Consider the following 20,643-nt stretch of genomic DNA (forward strand, 5'->3'; position numbering starts at 1 on the left):
GAACGATCGTAAACTAATTAAGAGCTCCATCCACATATAATCATCATCTCTTCAACAGATCAAGGAATGAATTCAATATGCTACACCACTAAAGATAACAATTTTATTCCATCAAACTAAAAAGAAACTTCACTAGAATAAGTGCATCATAATAACAATCAGTAATTAACATCAGTAAACAAGCTCATCATACAATTTCTTTGATAAGCAATAATATTTCATAACAAATTCATCAAATTATAACTACATTGAGTAAAAAGAAATTACACTGCACTGCTAGCAAATTGATCAAAAGCAAATATAAAGATCTACTACACATTTCTTGTATTAGATCCAGATCAACTATTAAAACAGCTAGCTACAAAACCCTATTAACCAAAGAATCCCCCCAATTTCCCCCTTTAATATCAGATCATATGAAATCAAATCAAACCAAAACCAATACCTCAAAATTCAAAATCAGACTCTTCCGGCGGGATTCGCGGCGGCAACAGCGGCGGAGGAAGCAGCCCCACCAAGGAACGACAATAACCCAGCATTAGGACCTTCTTGTTCGTCTAAAAACAGATCTTCAGGAACCCTAAAAGCTCCATGAACAGAAACAATGGCGAGCCCAATCAAAGCAGCAGAAATCAACAACGACCCAACACTCGTCAAGAAGATAACAACCACAGTAGAAACAACGAGAATCCCAAGCGTCTCACGCTCGGAAAACGTGCGACCGAAGATAACAACGGGTTGATCGGAGGGGCGGAAGAGGTAGAGGAAGATCCAAGAGGCGAGGAGAGAGAGAAGGACGAGGAGAGAGAAAGGGTGTGAGATGAGAGAGAAAGCAAGCACAGCGGCGAGGAGAGAGAGGTAATTGACGCGAAAGTAAGCGGCGTTTTTACGGATGCGAGAGAAAGCGTCGGAGAGATTCTCGGGGCGAGTGAAGGCGGTGCGATCGAGGAGTTCGTACCATGGTCGGCGTTGCGCGAAGGTTTGGCGGAGAGAGGTGGTTAAGCGGGAGATGAAGCTGCGGAAAGCGGGGGTTGTGATGGTGGTGTTGTTGTCGGCGGCGGTGGCTTGTTGGGTTGTCATCGGAAGTGTCGCCGGCGACGACATTGTTTGCCGGCGGTTGAATGGAGGAAGAAGAAGATGGGTTGGTTGAGGAGATGATGGGAAGATTTGGGAAGTGATTGTGTTGGGTGTGTGGTTTGAGAAGGGTGTGTTTTGGCTTAACAATGGTTATTGTCGGTGGGGTGCCACATACACATTGTTCATGATTAATGGTGATACAACAAATCAATTCAATAATTTCGAGGGTGGAGAGAGAGAGGTGACAATCGAATTGTTTGATTCGAATGAATTGTTTGATTCGAATGAATTTATTCCGTTTGGATGAAGGTGGTATGTAGTTATTGGATTATTATGATATGATTAAAGAGTAATTCTACTGTTCGAGATTTTAAAGTGGATTAATCGATTAAAAATATGATCGAGGGATTTAGACTATTGTAACATCCCTTTACTATTCTTTATCCATCAACGATGATGATCTCGACATATACTTGTGTGTGGCTAAAGGCCTAAAGCTGTATTACGTTTTGGTTTTCGAGTTGGTATTGCATGCAATAATATACTTCGTATTGGTTTAAACTTTAAAGGTGGTGCAATTAATGTGGTACAAGGCCTATTGAAAAGGTGGTCAACAATGAAACTATTGGGAATTTGGAAATCCCCATTAATTCGGTTCATGCAGTCAAGCCGTCCTTGTTTAATTAGTGATTTTGTTATCTGATAAGAGGGCGGGAAATACGATAACTCATTATCTCTAGTACTCAGTAAGTAATAATTAAGTAGCTAACTTGTTATGGTTTCTCTCCCTAAATCAAAATAACTTTGGTGAACAATAATTTATAATTCGTGTTCGAAGGTTCAGGGTAAGATGGTGATACTGCTGAAGCTATGGCTGCAAGACACTCTTTATCCATTGCTATTGACTCGGGTATCACCAAGTTAATTATTGAGTCACGTTGTTTGAAGCTTATTCAGCACTTGAAGTGTAGGAAGACTGAAAATTCCGATTTTGGCCGTATCATTTGTGATATTCTTGCTTTGTCTGCTAGGTGTCTTTCTATTAGTTTTTCTCATATTGGTAGGAATGGCAACGGCGTTGCCCATAGACTTGCTTGTGTTAGCAGGAACTATGATGTGATGAGGGTGTAGATTGAGGAAGTTCCGACGTGTGTGTCGGATTATGTTATGTTTGACTCTTTGGTTGAATAAATTGGCTCTTGTTTCTCTCTCTCGGGGAAAAAAAAAAAAAAAAAAAAAACATTTTTATTTTATGTGTTTATAAATTAAAAGGCAGCAAGCAAAACGATGTCGTTTAGCCAAGAACTTCCATTCAAGAGTATCCTACTCCCCTTTCTCTCATTCCATCTCTCTCATTCTTCTTTGAATTTTCTCGCAAAAGTCGACTGCTACCTCATGTGGTAAGACTGACTACAATCTCTAGATCAAAACGTTTCATTTCTATTCTCCCTTTTCTCTCTAAATTTGATCCATTTTCTTGAAATTTAGCTTCAAATTGGCGAGGAATTCTACTTAATCTATCTCTGTTGATGTGGGTTTTTGCTCGATAGTCATTCTAGGTAAGACTTTTAATCACTAATTATTAATCAATGAACTACGAATAATTTTATTCAAATTGATTTTTCTGTAATGGGTTTTGGGTTAACTTACATTTTTATGAATGATTATTGGCATTTAGTGTATTTAATGAATTTGAAACTAAATAATTTTAATTAGTCTAGTGACTAAGGAAATTTATGACCCTTTTTTTCTGGGTTATTTAACAATTAGGTTAAATGATTTAGAAGAAAAATGGTTTTTACCATATTTAGAGCATTTGATTTGATGTGTTAAAGGGTTGTCCAATTAGTTAGCTTAAATGATTGTTGAAAGTTAGAGAATTGGGCTAAGTTTCCCAATTAGATTTTTGTTGTACAGCTGCAAATGCTTGAAAATCCATGCTCTTATGCATTTCATTGGTGTAGGTTGATATTTCTAATTCCAAGTATGTAAGTTTCTTTCTTTCGAGTAAAATGTAAGTTTGGGAATGTAAATAAAATTTTAAACCTATGCTAGATTGGCTTCAGTGGTCTAATAACAATGTACTTAGTGATAATTGTAAGCTTTTGAGGGTTTTTTTAAGATTGAAATTTGAAAAAGAGAGTAAATTTTACTGTTCTTTCCTGATTTCTAGATCTAGCTTCTTGGTTATGTGTTACTATAATTAGGGTTTCTAGATGATTCACATACTCATTGATGCAACTCTCAATGTATAGCGGTTCAACTGCATCATTATACCAAACTACCATGTTAGTGTCGAGGTAGTTTAGCGTGCAAACAGTTTAGTTTAAGGATTGCTCAATGAACCTTGTCTGTATAATTTAGTTTCAGTTATATTTCGTAGATCTAGCTTGTTTATTGTAGGTTGCCCACAGTCAAAATAATGATATTAAAGAAAGATTACTAAAACTTTTAGGTTGGCTTCATTCGGGAAATGACTGATGAGCAGTGATTAGTTATTCATCATCTTCTGCACTCACTCTTGCACTCTGAAGTTCTAGCGTGCGTCTACCTTCATCAGAGGTATCACTCTGAGTCTCTGACATAATGATTCATCATCGACTGCAGTTTCTCTTGCATTCTGAAGTTCTAACATGCATCTGTGCAGAACATGGTAAGGAGAAATTTGGCCAGTGACTACAGAATTAGGTCAATTTGAGGATTTACCACCCTCTTTACTGATCACAAGAGATGTATTACCATCTCTAATTTAGCATGTATAGAAGCGCGATTTACTCTAGTTCATTCATCAAGTAATTTAATAATAGGTGGAGATATTAGATTTCTTGTTCTAGAACCTCTTTGATATTTGAACCTTTGCAGGAGACAATGAAAGATGGCCTGAGAGAATATAACATCTCATTACTGGTTCTATTCTTCATCTTCTGTGTGAATTTGTGGCTCTATCTTGTGAATTTTGTTTCCCTTCAAGTACTTGGAAAGTTGGAATAGCTATACTAATCTGTGGGATCATAGGGTGTTTGTTAGTGATTAGTGATTTTCCAAGCTAACTGTATTGCCTTTGCTTAAATAAGTTGCTAGTTCTTTGATAATGATGCAGTTGGCTTTGTTGTTTGTGCTGCTTATAAAGGGTTATTAGTTTTCATTTTGGAACTTATGCAGGTTATTATCATTATCGGTGATGATTGCTCGAGTATACTTATTTTATAATTAATTTAGTTATCTGCAATTGAATTATTGTATAGTTTATTTAGTGAAGCTTTTGGATTTGATAGGATTAGATGTAATTCGTTCAGAATGTTGGCTGCTATGGTGTCTTGAACTAATTTTTTGGGTTGCTATTCTGTGCAGAGCTTAGTAGGACTCCATGGTAAATCTATCAACACTGTTGTCTGTCCATGTTGAAACAACTAGGGTAAAGGCCTAAAGGGACAAATGAAAGTTCATGGAACACCTCAATAAATACAGCTCATAAATCTGTGCGGATGAATCATTCTGTTTGGGCTCACTCATCATTTCTTCTCCCATAAATCCCCTCAATGGCGTGTCCCTGACCTTCTAGTCCCTTCTCTTCTCATCTGCACAAAGTAGCTGCAATGGAGGGGAGCATACTTGATTCCCTTGGCACAGAACTAATAGGGGTAATGTCCCCTGTTTCAATTTGTATGCTCCTAGTTGTTCTTTTGGTATCCATTCTTTCTCCATCCTCTTCTTTCCCATCTTCCCCTACTCCAACCCCCATTGTCACTGCAGCCAACCTCGTCTATTCAGAAAATCCATCCGATTCTACTACCCAAAAATTTGAAGGTGCTCTTCTTAATGCTGCTGTTTTTGTTGTACTCATTGCAGTAGTCACCTTCGTCCTTGTCCTCCTTTACTACTATAACTTCACCAACTTTCTCAAACACTATATGCGCCTATCTGCTTTTCTCATCCTCACCACTATGGGGGGTGCCATTTTTCTCTCTCTCATCAGCCATTTCTCTCTCCCCTTTGATGCCCCCACGTGTTTTCTCTCTCTTTTTAACTTCTCTGTACTTGGGGTTGTCTCAGTATTCGGCCGAGGGGTTCCAATTATCATTACCCAAACTTACACTGTGATTTTGGGGATCATTACTGCTGCTTGGTTCACCCAATTACCTGAATGGACTACCTGGGTGCTGCTGGTTGCTTTGGCGGTATATGATTTGGTTGCAGTTTTAGCTCCCGGTGGTCCGTTGAAGATTCTAGTGGAACTGTCTCAGTCGAGAGATGATGATCTTCCAGCTTTAGTTTATGAGGCAAGGCCTACGGTTTCTACATCTAGTGGCGGGGGAAGAAGAAATGGGGGTTTGGGGCTTTTGGTTGGTGGGGTTTCAGATAATTCATCAGTGGAGCTTCAGAATCTGTCAACAACTGTTGGAAATTATTCCAATGAGGATGAGATTGCAGTTGATGATGAAAGAGAGAGAATGGGGAATGAAAGGGGTGGTGATCAAGGGGAAACAATACCGTTGGTGGTAGCGAATTCAAGTGAGATTGGCGTGGTAGATGAAGAAAGGTCACCTCTTGTGGAGATGGTTGCTGGGGAGGGGAGAGATGGCGGTGATGGTAATGAGGAAGCCATGACTGCTGGTATCAAACTTGGACTGGGAGATTTTGTGTTTTACAGTGTTCTCGTGGGCAGAGCTGCAATGTATGATCTTATGACAGTATATGCTTGTTACCTTGCTATTATATCAGGGCTTGCTTGTACTCTCATTTTGTTGTCCGTGTGTCGTCGAGCGCTACCAGCCTTGCCTATTTCAATTGCTTTAGGGGTGATTTTTTACTTCTTGACTCGATTGTTAATGGAACCTTTTGTTGTTCAGACGTCAACAAATTTGATGATGTTCTGATGAAGCAACTTCCTCCACACCCAAAAAAGGAATAAGCACTACAGTTTACAGAAGGTTATGTTTTTCCAAGAGGGTTGTTCTATTTGCTAAGAGATGTTGTGTTGTTTGCTGTATTTTTGACCGGGCAACAGGCCAACACATTCTTTTTCAAGGTTCTCGACATGGATGACTGAGATTTACCAAATCTGTCTCTGGTTTTGCTGATGTGTGAATATAGTGTACAAGAAATGCATTCATCAATCTGATATTCGTATATTTTACAATGAGAAGTGGTTTATCTTGACCATGGAAGGAAATGGAGTAGCTGTCGATTAAGATTTTTTGCGTCAATGCTCAATTGTTTCATTATATAGTTAAGGTGTACCGAGAAATGGTTTTCACATTCAAGATATTGAATTTGGCATTCCTCTTCGTGACCAATGCGTAGGAAATTGTGCTCTACCTTACTACGAGTAATACTGTAACTGCCCAAATGCAAGATTGCAAATCAGGACGATTTTCGTGCATGATGTCTTTCTTTTTTCTGCTTCATGTTAAAACTATTTCCTTTTAAGACTATTGTTCGTACAGTTTTCCAACTTTTTTTAGCCTCTTTGCATTCTAGGACTAATTGTGTATTCCTTATTTCAGACTATTTTCAATTTGATATTGATAAGTGCTATTAATGTGGGATTACTATAAACATGGCTTGGGTTAGGTTGGCATTTGATTCATTAATTATGGCTTGTGGGGTGTGCTCACCCTTTTAGCTTCAAAGTTCTAAAAGTCACTACCTAAAACTAAGTACTTTTTTGGCGGAAATTTATGACCAAAAAAGTCATAAATATATGAAAAAGATTATGCCACTTTGATTCTAAGAAGCATATGCCTGAGCTTAAAACCTATAAAAATAAAAAGGGATATATTCTATCTAATCCAAAGATATTTTAGCATATGTAATAGCAAAACCGCCAAAACGTGCTCGCCTGCGTCTTGTGTGTGGAGATGTAGACGAGATTTTAAGTCTTTCATACCATTTCAAGATTTAGCAAGTTAAACTAGTTTATAAACTCTACCAAAAATGAGTGTGATTCTATTACATCTGTGGTATATCTGAACAATAGACATCTTAATCTACTATTCAGATAAAAAGAGAAGTTGATTCATTAGAAGGCGATAAAATGACACAACATTAGTAATTAATTAGTGTGATTTTTAAATTATAGTCCATAATAATGTAATTCAACGATTATATATGAATGCATTATCATCTTCAAATGTTGTTAACGTAATTATAATCTTGTCTCCTATCATATGATTGATTTTGAGCTTACATCAAGCATACTGCATACCCATTAAGGATATACTAGAATTTTTGCCTAACCCTTATAATTTTATTTAGCGTACATTTATCTTTTGACTCGAATTCCAAATTGTTTGATTGATTATTTATTTCGTCTACCAACATAGTAACAAACATTCCTTGGCGTGAAGAAGATGAGAAGATATCAGCCTCTAATTCTGAACAGATCCACCAATATTATAATGGTATTAACATGTACGTATATGATTTTCTCTTGGTGGACGTAGCTAGGTTACACATACGGTACCATATGAGGCGGCATGGAGTAAAAAGGTTGTAAGAGACGTGATGTAGATGATATTTAATTTGATATCTTGAGAACTAAATTTAAGATTTTAACCAATTAATTTAGTCGATCAGAATATTAGAAATAAAAGCTTTCATGGCGAATAGATGTAATATCCAAACATGAGATTATCTCAGACATCTGTATAAGAAAGTTTTGAATAAGGCCATTTCATGTAATTAATACCAAGTAAAACGCAAATACTACGGGTATGTAAAATTGCTCCAAAAGGTCACTATGGTCTCACAACAAATAATTGTTTATCTAATCATATGAGAATATATATATATATATAGGAGAGAGATCCGGTGAGAATAGGTCCATATGTGAGAATTCATACTTATATGAGAACTAATTTAAAATTTAGAATATGTGGGTAAAAATTTAGAACATACGAGTTAAATTTTAGAACATGTGACTCAAATTAAAATTTTGAACATATGAGTAATAATTTAGAACATTTGTGTGAGTAATATGTTAGAACATCTGATTTAAGAATTAGAACAAGTGATTAAAAATTTATAAAATTTACTTTATGAAATTTTAAACATATGAGTAACATTTAGAACACTTGATTTAAGATTATGAACATGTGAATAAAAATTTAGAACAAACTGATATTGAATATAGAAAGTGTGAGTAAAGAATTTAGAACATACGAGTAAAAAAAAATAGAACATACGCTTTAAAATCTGAAACATATAATTAAAAAATCTTAGAAAATCTGGAACATATAATTAAAAATCTTAGAACACACGTTTTAAAATTTAGAACATAAAAGTTAAAAGTTTGGAACAAGTTATTTAAAATTTATGCAATCAAGCTTAACTAATTTATGGTTTAGAACATGTGAGTAATAAATTAGAACATTTGATTTAATTTAGAACACCTAAAAATAAGTTTAGAACATCAGATTTAAAATTTAGAACATACGAGTAAAAATTTAGAACATAAAGAGTGTTCTCACATAAGAAAAATTCTCACGAGAGCCTTCCCCTATATATATATATAAAATAAAAAAATATTGGCAATATTTTGCCTAATTTGAATACATCCTGATGTACATGTACTTGTGTTCATCTTCTACATACATGGTACCAATATGAACGGTAATCATTTATCATTAGCTAACTTGAACTAACTTGTGTAACACTTATACCTGCAAAATCAAGCAGTTAATTTTCTGCCTCAAATTCAATAATGAAGGGTAAAAATAGGTATGCTTCAGAGGAAAAACAAAGTAAGAATGAAACTGTTACCTAAACATCAGTTATTTTCCACAAAACTTTCACTCCTATACACAAGAAGCAAGCAGAAATATCAAAGATGCCATGACATAAGCATGTAATACTCCAGCTGATATCATACATTACTAAGTTTAGCAATGTATATACAATTTCAACTTTCCTCATATTATACCTTTCCTCTATTAGTAAACTGTAAATGTGATTGTAAACAGACATTCAGATAAGTCCGACTAGATTTTTAATCATATCGATCTAATCGCCTTAATTAAAACTCCACGACTTAAAGGCGGTTAATATCTGACTCATCAGATTATGAGATGTCAGCAGTACAACCTCATAAGGAACTCAGAGGAGGTGTTAACTTAGGCATATTGCTTCAGCTTGCAGTAACTTAAGCTAACAGAACTTTACCAAATAAAGCTTATTCATATCCAAAATGCTACAAGGCATCTCATTCTTGTACAAGACATCCCCAAAGAATCGATTTCTTGTGCGATTCACCAATCATAGGCCTCATATATAATTAATCAACCTTCTTAAGGTTCTATGTTCTTTAGACTTTCTAGCATTATTATTGCTTCCTTTTGACTTTTTCACCTTGCTGGAATCTAGCTGCAAAAAAAGTTTCTTCTTCCCAATCAATTCTGAGTCTATAAATATATTCAAAGCTCATCCTTGAATCGCAGAGAGTAAACATGGCTATTGTTACATGTGGAAATGCCGATATATGGGCATGGATCCAAAATCTTCCACCACCAACTCAATGGATGAAGGATTCGATGTCAACATGCATATGCACATCAAACACATCATTGGCAACCCTTAGTCTCAACATAACCAAAAACACTTCAACCCAATCACTTTCCTTTGCCATAATCGCAAACTTTAACCTCCCTGTAACCCTTTGGATCTCAAAACCAGTATACATCTCTACTTCCTCAAACCTCCTGAGTGATGATAACACGATATACAATCTCATTTCAAATTTCATCCAAGACGTTCTCAAATATGGACCTACCAAACAAACTCATCCCTTCATATTCCCCAAATTAAATCCTCCGCCTAACTTGAAAGACATCTTCAATGTTTCCTTTCTTACCTTAGTTTTCTTAGTTTGCATTTATGAAGCTCCTAATGATCTTCGTTACAATTGCCTTAAATCTCTAAAAGATATGCTTTCGACTTCACAATCTCGTGAAGCCTCAAAGCAACTCATAAGGCTCTTAGGGTCTAAAACCGAGGAGCAATGGATGAGATGCCTAAATCTAGCTATCACAAACTGGAAAATGGAGCTAAGAGCAGCCAACCGCATCCTCAAAGGACCTTCTCCTCTGTATTCTCATGGTTTTTCAACTTCTGGGTTATGGAAAGTTCAGCTGTATTGTCCTCTAATTACCATGGAAGTCGAGAACACAAACGGTTCAGCTGACGAGCGTTTAGCTTTTTCTCTAAACTACCACCATCTGGAGGGTGTCATACAGCTCAACTATAAAACCATACTGAGGGAGAAATGGATCGAAGTAATGGTAAACATCGACAACATAAGGTACGGAGTTTTCACTATTTACACACAACCAATATACTTTTATTTTGATTAGGGCACTTATATAAATGTCAATTCTTACAAAAATAAAATAAACTACATTTCAATCTCAACTATAAAGCTACAAAACAAAAAATGCCAAGGAAAATCATTCTAGTACACATACTGCAATTCTTACAATAGTTCTTACTTATTAGAATTAATCTTCAATATTCTGAAAATTTTGAAATGTACTCTGTACCATTTTCTTCTTGGCTTTATTAAAGTATTTTGCTCAATCTTGTAAGTACAAAGTTTGAATTATGTTTTATATTACATCTTCTCTTACAGACTAGATGTCATCCGACTTGTAAGTGAGAAAATTCTAAATGATCGAGGAGCAGGGGCAGCAGAAAAGCACTTCCCTTCAAGAATCTCACTCCAGGTCACTCCAGCATCTCAGGCAGACATCTTAAGCGTCTCGGTGAGCAAATCTTCGGAGAATCCCAAGAAGGAGATTGAAATAGAGAAGACAATAGAAGGATCATTTGAGCCTCTAAACAAAGTGGGAGTACAGGTATCAGCAGGAGAGACCACAACAACAGTCTTCAAACCATGGAAATTTGAAGAGACTGCAAAAGGTGACAGTGGTGGTTTGAACTGGTTTCTGCATGACAGTGGAAACGGAAGAGAGGTCTTTTCGTCTAAGCCTTCTCCAATGAAATTGTTTCAGCCTAAGGCGTGGTTTAAACACCGGTATTCTAGTGCATACAGGCCTTTTACCAGACAGGGAGGGGTCATATTTGCAGGAGATCAGTATGCAGAGACGGTATGCTGGAAGGTGGACAGATCAGCTATTGGAAAGAAAACAATGGAATGGGAGCTAGCGGGTTGTATTGGATTAACATACTGGCCAAATAAATACAGGACATTCTACAATGAAACAAGGAGGGCCGAGTTCAGAGAGACTCTGCAGCTCACTCTAATGTAGCTAGATTAGAGGCCTAGAGGGGTAACCATGTAGAATGTAGATAAACTGAAGTTTCGCTTATCTCTAATGTCATGTTGCATTGTAATGTAATATATTTCTATTTCAATTTTTACCAGTATTATCAATTTAGCCTACAAACTCGTGTGGCTTGTGAAGCGGTTTGAGGGCAGCAAATTGATTAACTGCAATTTTCGACTAATCTAGTTAGTGCAACTACAACCAGTGGTGAAACAAAAATAGACGACACGAGTCTATAATTCACAATAAGTCTTTATACAATATCACTTCTATGGAAATAGACATTATAACTAAAGGTAGTTTATTAACAAGTTCATCAATTAACGATAAAAGATGTAAGGTCATAATCAATCATCTTTTCATTGTTTTTAAAGTTTTCAACTTTCAATGGACTTACTTTTTTATGATAACAAGAACTAACAAATCAACAAAAAATACAGTACTTCACAAAATTTGATTAAGCAATTGTAATTTGTAATTAACATGTAAAACAACGACAATGTAAAGCAATTTAAATACACAATGCAGTAAGATAAATCCAATTAATATTAAAATGTAGAATATGCAATTAGATTGAAAGCTAGAGGTGAGAGCACTAAAGAAATCAGTAATTTACCCAAAAACAAGAGAATTCCCCACAAAAATCAAAGAATAGAGGGAAAAAAAAGTGAATTTATCATGTAAAAAACGTTCAAAATTAACCCAATTGAGGAAAAAAAATGTTCTAGCTATGATCATACAAAAAATGATGAAATTTTCGATTATCTAAACCCTAGGAATTTAACTACTATCAAATTGAACAAGAAAAAAACAATGCAATTACATATTTATACATTTATAGAACATAAGATTTAATAGCGAATACCAGGTCGTCGCCGGTTGTAGAAACGCCACCGACTCGGCCACTTGAGCTTTCCATTAGCTGCTTGCTTGCTTGTGTTTTTGGTAATTGCTCTATGTCCTTAAATAATTGCCCGGTTATCACATTTTTTATGAACCTAGATTGTATCCGTGCGTTTGTGAAAGTTATTATTACCTCAATTACATATTATTTGCAACAATTATACATTACCTAGATTGAGAGGAAAGATGTATAATCGTTGCAAATAATATGTAACAGAGATAACTTATTAAGGGAAAACTTGGTTGGTTAGGGCTTACTTGTTCAAGTTTTTTTTTTTAATGGTAAAGAAGATTTTGACTAGACCTTCCTTACAAATTTTTGGGTTCAGTTTTTATAGACCAGACCCTTGGGAGTAGAGAGGAGAGTAAGAGAATCTATACCCCCAATTGGTAAAATTCAAACCTGGTCCAAACCTTTAAGAACTAAGGTAAAAATCTTACCAAGTGAGTCAACACTTTGTTAGCTTATGACTTTGAAAATAATTACTCCATACTATTGTTTTCAAAAGGTCTTAACAAATACAAGTATAAAGTAATGTATTTATTTAAACACACAAATTGGAGTTTGAGAAAGGTTTGATTAGCAGAATAGGTGTATGATTAATGAGGAGTATTATCAATATCTAACCTTTGGCTCTCTACACCCAAAATGATTAGTAAAGCCATGTAATTAGAGCTAGTCGTCTATTACACGACCAATAATTTGACTGAAACTAACACTACACAAACACGAAAACAAACATGAAGTCGACACGACACAATACAAAGCTAACCTTAACATGACCTATTTTGATAAGCTAGTCAAATTATGCAAGCATCTTACATTTTGCATAGTTTTTGATAAGCTTTGTGAACAACCCAAAATGTACATGAGATCAATAATGGTTTTCAGTATTATATTTTTGGTGGAACTATACCTCATTAGCCTGAATAAAAGTATACTAAAATGACAATTAGTGAGGGACTAGTACTAAGAGAGTGAGGATGAAAACTTTAAAAAATAACCAAGGAATACATGGTCTAATGATAAAGATTGAATGCACAAGCTTGAGCTTATGTAATTCTCCCTATGAATCGTTAAGGGGTGAAAATTCTTTTATCCTTTTCCCCACTCTTAAAGAGTCTTACTCGCTAAGGCCCTAACCCGAGAATAGTTTTGACATCTAAAATTGAGAATCTGCGCACGGCCGTGAAGAGTGAACTTTCACAGTTAAGACACAAAGAAAGAGGGGCGGACATTTCGAAGCAATTTTGGGCAATACTACTACTTCCTCACCTTCTCCTCCAACTTCTTAAGACTTTCTTCTTACTACCTCACCTTCTTTCTCTCTCATCCCACAGATCTCCTCCATTTTTCCCTGCATTTTCTCGTTTGATTCTTCACTTCATTTTCATGGAGACTGCTGCCTTCCGTCGTAAGCCTTTCTCTATCCTCTCTCTCTTTCTCTTCACTTTTGTTTCTGTATGTTACTGTTCTTCATTTTTACCTGCATTTTCTTGTTTGATTTATGCTTTTTTTGGTGTAATTTTGTTCACCTTGTTTATTAATCTTTGATCAATTTAACCCCTTTTCTAGATTGGAATTGTAATTGTGTTGATGGGGTGTTTAGTTTTTATCACAAATTATCTTTTGCTGTATGATTTATTAACTCAAACCTGTGATTTTATATTGGTTGGTCATATCTCTGATTGATACAATTTGGGAAATTTTGAATGACTAATTTCCCCCCTTTATATTAGTGGCAATTGAGATGCTTGTGTCGAATTAGTGATAGTTCTAATGTTCTATAGACTGATTGAAGTTATTGATTATGTAATTAAGTAATGTTGCATTAAACAGATCAAATTCTGCGAAGTACGGTTTCGTGCTTGTTACATTTGTGATTATGGATAGAAAAATAAAATTCGAAAGGGACTTTATTGGATTGTAGTGTAGGTTGGCACCTCTATGAACATTTACCCAGAAGTTGAGGATTTTAATGATTTTGACAACAATAAGGGAATAAGGGAGAGTTAATTCAAAAAGGATGGGGTCGGCTACATGAACGCACATGATCCCTCATATGAATACTATCTTGTGTTTAGCTATAACTGATGCCCTCAATTGTGTCTTGTCTTGTTTTACCACTTCATTTTAAGTTATCCTCGGTCTACCTCGACTTCTTTTAATCTCACCACTATCCCATCTCTACATTCTTTGGATTGGTGCCTACTTTGGAGGTCTTCATTGTGGATACTGTCTCAGCTACCCCACCCTGATCATTACAATTTACTAATAGTGTGAAAGCCATGGGTATTCTCAGCTATCCAGGGGATAAATAATCCAAACATCATTTTGATTCAGTAGTGATTTTGATTGGAGTTTTATTGTTAGGGAGGGATTTGTGGATTCATGCTACATACTCTTCAGAGTTCTATCATACATACTAGTTATTTTATGATGGGGTAATTAAGATGAGATTTATATGGAAGAGGACATAACATGATCACATGACCCATATTTTATGCTCAAAATGAACATAATTTGCACCTAACTACTTTGGAAAAATTCTGATTTGACCTGTCTGGGTGCTTTTTATTGAAAGTAAGAGAGGATTTGAGCAAGTTCTAAATACTCTTTTGGCCTTTAGGATGTGGTGATAATCTTAAGACAACCACTACTACTTCTTTCCCAATGAACATGTATAGCTTTGATTACTAAGACTGTCAATTATTCTTCTCTAAAAATTAGTGAAAATGAACCGTCTTCTATGCTCGAAATTTGTTTTATAATATTTGGATTTAGGCCTATTCAGTTGAATTGCATGAAAATGAGGCTTTGTTCTGTAAATTATGTAACGTATATTTTGCCTTCTTTCTGTGCTTAATTGTTGTTTCTTGTCCCAGATTTATAATATTTAGAACCTCTACTGTTTTGCGATCTCTGTCTGTATTTAGGAGCAATGAAAATATGATGTGATTGTGTATATTTAGCCCTTGATGTGTCATTTTGTCTTTAATTGGCCTATAATAGCATAATGATGGTATGACACTGAGACAACACTGCTTTTCTGTATGGAACTTGGTATTTCTGCATCATAGTTTCTGCTGGCAGCATTTCACATGCTTCTTCTTCGCTTGAGAAGCCTGCCTGGCCAACTGTGGTTCGATCTCACTGCCAAACTCTCGCTGTTGGAAAGCTCACCTCCTCCTCAAGGCAAGCAAGACTTGTAGTGTCATGTGCAAAGACACCTGAAACAACCGTGTCATCCAATTCTGATGGTGTGTTCTTTATTGTTAGCTTATGTTATCTTCTAAATTCTAACATTCATTCCCTCCTTTCCCTTAAGTATGCCCTTCCTGATTTAACTATAGCCATGGGATATCTTTTTGAATAAGTATAATGAACATGTTCTATTACTAATAATTGAATGTCCCTGTTATCTAATTTACTTAAAATATCCACCTTGAAACTTTTGCATGCCGTGCAATATTGCGAGTCAGAAATTTCAAGGTGGATAATCTGATTGGACAGAAAGGAGCAAAAGCTTTGCAATACTCTTTTGTTTGTTTTGTTGTAGCTTTCTTGATAACAGTTCTTATATATGTTGCTCTTTAGTCATAGCGTTGACTATAGTTTAATGACCTTATTGGGACAGCTCCAGTAAACAACAGATCAAAAGGCTCAATAGAGAAGCATGCTGTGCGCACCACTTTCCCCAATGCATTTGAGGTATGTTGGCCTCTTTACAACATGCTTTTTTATGATGCATGTTAACATAACTTGTGCATTATGTGCAAAGAGAATTTTATTTCCAATAAATTATACATTGGCTGCAGATAGTTAAACTCTTGGCTTTCATGCAAGAGACGCTTACAAAATAAAAATATTCAAAGCATTATGTTATAGTTGGCACACTCATCATTCCCATATAATATGTGTGCAGCCTTCTCTTAAATTTCTATTAGCACCATTTTAATACCTCTAGCTAGTATTGAGAATTGGAAAAACAAAGAAGGCAAAAGCCATGCTTGGCGCATTTCATTCCAACTCATTAAAGGTAGAAAAGAGAGCTGGTTTGGCTTGCACATTTATTTACTCAACTTTTTCCAGAGCACAAATAATGATAAAAGTGTTAAAATGCCATCGATCATGATTTGGTAGGCCACTGTACAACTTCTAAGTAAAAAAACATAATAGAGTATTCATTATGTTTAAATTAATATTTTAATTCATGTGTTATTGATGCTTAGTACATATAGATGCTTTAGGGGGAAAATCATGGAAGCTTATTTTTCACATGTTTATTTTAATGGATGAAACTTTCTTCAGGCATTGCTCTTGGAGGTTTGTGATGAAACAAGTGTTGCTGAGGTACAGCTAAAGGTAATGCTTTTTAATCCAAATGTAATAGAGGGTTTGCTTTTACATGTTAAACTCTCTCAGGTTGATGTTTATAAGAGATCGAGTTTTGAGATCTCCATCTGATTATTAATACTTAAGTGAAGTTATAATTAAGGAATTCAAACAAAGTTGTCTTGAGTTAATATTTCATGCTAAGTTCTCCAGAATTGAAGTTGCAAGTTTAGGGGTTTTGTATCAAAAACATTACTCCCTCCGTCCCTTTATTAGAAGCCTATTTCTAATATGAATTACTCACTAATAAAGAAAAATAGGCTTCTAATTTAGGGACGGAGGGAGTACTGTTTTGTTGATTAGGTTAATGTTTATGAGATGAATTTTTTTACTGGTAGTAGTTGGGATTCCGGACTTTGAGACTACTTATCTTTACATGATTGCCTTTAAGTCCTATAGACATATACTCATGAAATTGTGACTGTTCTAGTATAGCCATGTCAGAAGAAATAGAATATTTCTGGAAACAAATATGTATAGTACAACATATATGAATCGCCTCAAATCATTGTTTGTTTGATCACCTTGAATGCTTGGGTTTTCTAACACTGGTGCAGACTTACATGTCATTGAGCTGAGCCTGTTTTATGTGGTTTCTAGACTTTCTACTGATGGCTAGTTATGCTTATGTTTCATTTTTGATCTACTTTTATTCTTATAAAAAAAAAAAAAAAAACTGTTGAGTATTGCACCATAGATGTGGGACTGTGATCTTCACGAGAACTTAGTGTTCTGTTTGACATATGGGCTTGACCTTTATTGGGGGTTGTTGGTGGGGAGTAATATTTAATTAACAGTTATGTAAGTTTGTAGCTTGTAATGTGTTGCAGGTTGGAGATTTTGAGATGCATCTTAAGAGAAATGTTGGAGCAATGCATGCTCCGGTTCCAATTGCACCACCTATCCCAAGTGAACCCATGGTTCAATCAGCTCCTGCCCCACCTTCAGCATCAGCTGCAAAACCCTCTCTTGAAAAGACCGGTCTCTTTGCAAGTGCCTCCTCGGCAGTATCCTCAAAGTTGGCTTCTCTAGAAGCCTCTTCTGGAGCCAATGGGTTTAAATTAGTATCATCACCAACAGTATGTATTTAAATTTTCATCTCTATAGAACAACTAAGAGACTACCGCATCACTAAATCTTTTACCCCTTGTTCAGGTGGGCTCGTTCCGGAGAGGAAGAACAGTAAAGGGCAAAAAGCAGCCTCATAACTGTAAACAGGTAACAGTTGAACAGTTGAATATGGAGTTGGCTGTATGAATTAATATATGATTATCCTGCTGATCTTTTGAGAACATCTTTGCTGAAACTGACTTAGTAGATTATTTATCTCTGAACTGAAGGCCTGATACAATCGGAATTGCTTCATATACTTGCACTTATTGACATTCACAAGATGAGAGAAATGTCTAATTAACCCAACTTAAATAATGCTTTATAGCTGAGGCAGTATCATGTTGAGTTTACAATTTTGATTTGGGTTTTTCGTGTGCGTGGAATGTGGTTAAATTATTATTAATTGGACAAACCTTTCTCATATTGCTGCCAATGAAATGCAGGGTGATATTATCAAAGAGGGACAAGTGATTGGTTATATTGATCAATTTGGAACTGAGCTTCCTGTCAAGGTTAGCTTCTGTCAGCTATTCTTTCTTGGCAAAAAGCATGTATGGTATTAAAACTAACTGAAGGGCGACTTCTTACTTTTTGGGGAGGGTGGATTTTATTGTCTCATGAGTGATCAGGGCGAGACAGTCTCGCACAAAACTTGCTCTTTTTCCTATACTTTCCTCATTGACAATGCAAGTATATTCTCAATAATAATTTAATTATTGAATGTGCAGTCGGATGTAGCTGGTGAAGTCCTGAAGCTGCTCTTTGAGGAAGGAGGTATGTGAACAGACGATTTCTTATTCAAACCTTTTATAAAGCATAAATAAACCATAAAATCATAAGGGCTGGCCCTTTACAAAAATGCTTCTTTTTCAGTTTTCTCAGTTTACAATTTTAACTTTTTTACTCTGCAATTGTTTCTTGCAGAAGCTGTAGGCTATGGTGACCCCCTTATTGCTGTTTTGCCATCATTTCACGGCCTCAGATGAATGTCACCTCTTTGATCTGTCGATTCTGCATTTATTTCATTCCGTTTCAGCCACCCTAATGTTTCAATTAGTTACTGGTTTATGGTTGCTTCTTGTTCTTCAATTAAAAAGAGAACTTAGATGTAGATATTTGCTGCCATTTAGCAGCATTTTGAAGCAAAAGGTAAGAAGAATCTGTTCAATTACTGAACGATGATTTTCTTAGTTGGACAAAAAACAGCATACATTATATCAATTTGTTACATTTGTATCTCAGTGTTGTATGTTCTTGATACATTGAATTCGGAAGCAGGTATTTCTCTCAATTTTATGAGCTTTAGTTGTTCTATCTACTTCTATTTATGTTTTCACTAGTAGCTGCAGTCACTTATTGGGTTTATCATACATGCACGATGTATGCTTTCTATTTCTTGAACACACACATGTATCGATTGATTGACTACAAACTTATGGATACATAATTTTTGTTTAAATCTTTAGTAAAAAATTTATGCATCTCTTCTTGTATTGTTATTTTCTTTTGTTACTCATATTAAGGAAACTCTTGTGTTTTCACAAGTTTTTTGTAAGTTACGCAAGTATCTGCACGAAACTATAGATTTTTTTTTTGTTTTTTATGGCAGTTAAGGCTCTCATTATCGAATTTATATCTTACTCTTGCTTTGCTAAAGCAAAAGAACTAGATGCTTGTGAAAAACAACTTCCTTGGTTGTAAAACACACCTCGAGGTTCATGTTGATCAAGCGATTTGATGTCAATGTCATTCCAAGTTGCTAGGTAGTCAAGTACTCCGGTAGGCTTCCTATACAAAGCTAATTTTCCCCAACTTGTCACCATATAAATTATTTGAATATTTTTTTGTACTGGTACAAAAAAATATAGAAAGAAGAAAGAAAAGGAGGAGAAAAGAAGAGTAGTCTTCTTTATTAGAATTATTACTCGTACTAAGTAAATGGTAATTCTACTGTATCAAATGTTGTTCAGATGACAATTTAAGAACTTACTTTAACCCTTTTAAATTTATGATGTGTTATGGGTTAAAAAAAAACTGTAAAAGCACTTCTTTTTTTTTAATGGAACATTTAGGGGTTATTTTATTAAATAATAAAAGCCCTTCGTTACTTACAGTCATTGTTTGCGAGATCTAAGTTCTCAATATAAGTATTAAACATCTGTAATTAACGGCATTTCTTCTAAATAGCTCTCAAATAATTTAGATGTTTAGACTTTAGAGCAACTCCAATGGTTATAGCTAGGGATTTGCTTGCAATTTAGAAAATTCTCTAAGTATCAACTTAACCATTGGAGCTAAAAAAAAAATTAAATTAGCTTGGTCAAGCAAATTAGCAAATTTGCTTGAAAAATAAACTTGCCAAAAAGATAGGTTGATACATTAATAAAATTATATGTAAAAAGCAAATTAACAAATTGAGGCCCAATTTAATCACAAGCTACTAGCTAACAATTGGAGCACAAATTAGCTACAAAAAAAATTAGCTTATAAATCTTATGTGGCATAACAAGCTAATTTATGCATGATTTTAATGGAGCTGTATTAATGTAAACATACTTTATAATTCAAATTTGATTTTGTTTAAAAAACAAGTACAATTTCAATTTAATAAAAACCAAATATAACAATAAGAATTTCATATGTAATATTAGTGATTCAAGAAGCTTTAGTGACAGTTAAAATTATTAAAATATAAAATTATTTATGATATAAAATGAAGTATTAGTATCAACACAGTATGTTGATTAAAGAAATACTCCCACTGTTTTCTTAGTGGTACACTTTGATGATTTTCACTAATAAAGTAATAATATAGTGATTTTGACTTTACTATTTTACTAATTTATAAATCACATATGTTGTTGTGTAACG

At 35.0% G+C, this 20,643-nt stretch overlaps 4 protein-coding genes across 7 annotated transcripts; 3 read left to right on the forward strand and 1 right to left on the reverse strand.

Moving 5' to 3' along the window:
• Positions 1–78: 78 nt before the first annotated feature.
• On the reverse strand, positions 79–1,385 carry LOC110733510 (PRA1 family protein B3-like). The gene has a single exon (XM_021913567.1). The coding sequence runs from the start codon at positions 1,102–1,104 to the stop codon at positions 460–462; it is 645 nt and encodes a 214-aa protein (XP_021769259.1). The 5' UTR covers positions 1,105–1,385; the 3' UTR covers positions 79–459.
• Positions 1,386–1,878: 493 nt separating this feature from the next.
• Positions 1,879–6,374, forward strand: LOC110733511 (presenilin-like protein At1g08700). Of its 4 annotated transcripts, XM_021913571.1 has the most exons (4): positions 1,879–2,477; positions 2,566–2,636; positions 3,533–3,730; positions 4,429–6,374. In XM_021913571.1, the coding sequence occupies exon 4, from the start codon at positions 4,674–4,676 to the stop codon at positions 5,952–5,954; it is 1,281 nt and encodes a 426-aa protein (XP_021769263.1). In that variant the 5' UTR covers positions 1,879–2,477; positions 2,566–2,636; positions 3,533–3,730; positions 4,429–4,673; the 3' UTR covers positions 5,955–6,374. The 4 variants fall into 4 exon arrangements, with proteins under 4 accessions (XP_021769263.1, XP_021769261.1, XP_021769262.1 ...); XM_021913569.1 differs by having other exon boundaries at positions 1,879–2,636; positions 3,533–3,639; XM_021913570.1 differs by lacking the exon at positions 3,533–3,730.
• Positions 6,375–9,438: 3,064 nt separating this feature from the next.
• Positions 9,439–11,463, forward strand: LOC110733512. The gene is made up of 2 exons (XM_021913572.1): positions 9,439–10,375; positions 10,703–11,463. The coding sequence occupies exons 1-2, from the start codon at positions 9,525–9,527 to the stop codon at positions 11,340–11,342; spliced, it is 1,491 nt and encodes a 496-aa protein (XP_021769264.1). The 5' UTR covers positions 9,439–9,524; the 3' UTR covers positions 11,343–11,463.
• Positions 11,464–13,444: 1,981 nt separating this feature from the next.
• LOC110733513 (biotin carboxyl carrier protein of acetyl-CoA carboxylase-like) lies at positions 13,445–19,086 on the forward strand. Its single transcript, XM_021913573.1, has 9 exons — positions 13,445–13,678; positions 15,345–15,524; positions 15,902–15,975; positions 16,576–16,629; positions 17,490–17,738; positions 17,815–17,877; positions 18,216–18,284; positions 18,501–18,546; positions 18,697–19,086. The coding sequence occupies exons 1-9, from the start codon at positions 13,657–13,659 to the stop codon at positions 18,756–18,758; spliced, it is 819 nt and encodes a 272-aa protein (XP_021769265.1). The 5' UTR covers positions 13,445–13,656; the 3' UTR covers positions 18,759–19,086.
• The last annotated feature ends 1,557 nt before the right edge of the window (positions 19,087–20,643 follow it).

Source organism: Chenopodium quinoa, unplaced genomic scaffold (genome assembly GCF_001683475.1).
Source record: "Chenopodium quinoa cultivar QQ74 unplaced genomic scaffold, ASM168347v1, whole genome shotgun sequence".
In the NCBI taxonomy this organism is placed as follows: domain Eukaryota; kingdom Viridiplantae; phylum Streptophyta; class Magnoliopsida; order Caryophyllales; family Amaranthaceae; genus Chenopodium; species Chenopodium quinoa.

Excerpts from the sequence above, each read along its gene's own strand:
- LOC110733512 (XM_021913572.1), top strand. The coding sequence starts at position 9,525 with ATGGCTATTGTTACATGTGGAAATGCCGATATATGGGCATGGATCCAA. Across the intron at positions 10,376-10,702 it reads GTAAACATCGACAACATAAG|ACTAGATGTCATCCGACTTG; the intron begins GTACGGAGTTTT and ends CTTCTCTTACAG.
- LOC110733510 (XM_021913567.1), bottom strand. The coding sequence starts at position 1,104 with ATGTCGTCGCCGGCGACACTTCCGATGACAACCCAACAAGCCACCGCC.
- LOC110733513 (XM_021913573.1), top strand. The coding sequence starts at position 13,657 with ATGGAGACTGCTGCCTTCCGTC. Across the intron at positions 15,525-15,901 it reads CGTGTCATCCAATTCTGATG|CTCCAGTAAACAACAGATCA; the intron begins GTGTGTTCTTTA and ends TTATTGGGACAG. Across the intron at positions 17,878-18,215 it reads AGCCTCATAACTGTAAACAG|GGTGATATTATCAAAGAGGG; the intron begins GTAACAGTTGAA and ends AATGAAATGCAG.
- LOC110733511 (XM_021913569.1), top strand. The coding sequence starts at position 4,674 with ATGGAGGGGAGCATACTTGATTCCCTTGGCACAGAACTAATAGGGGTA.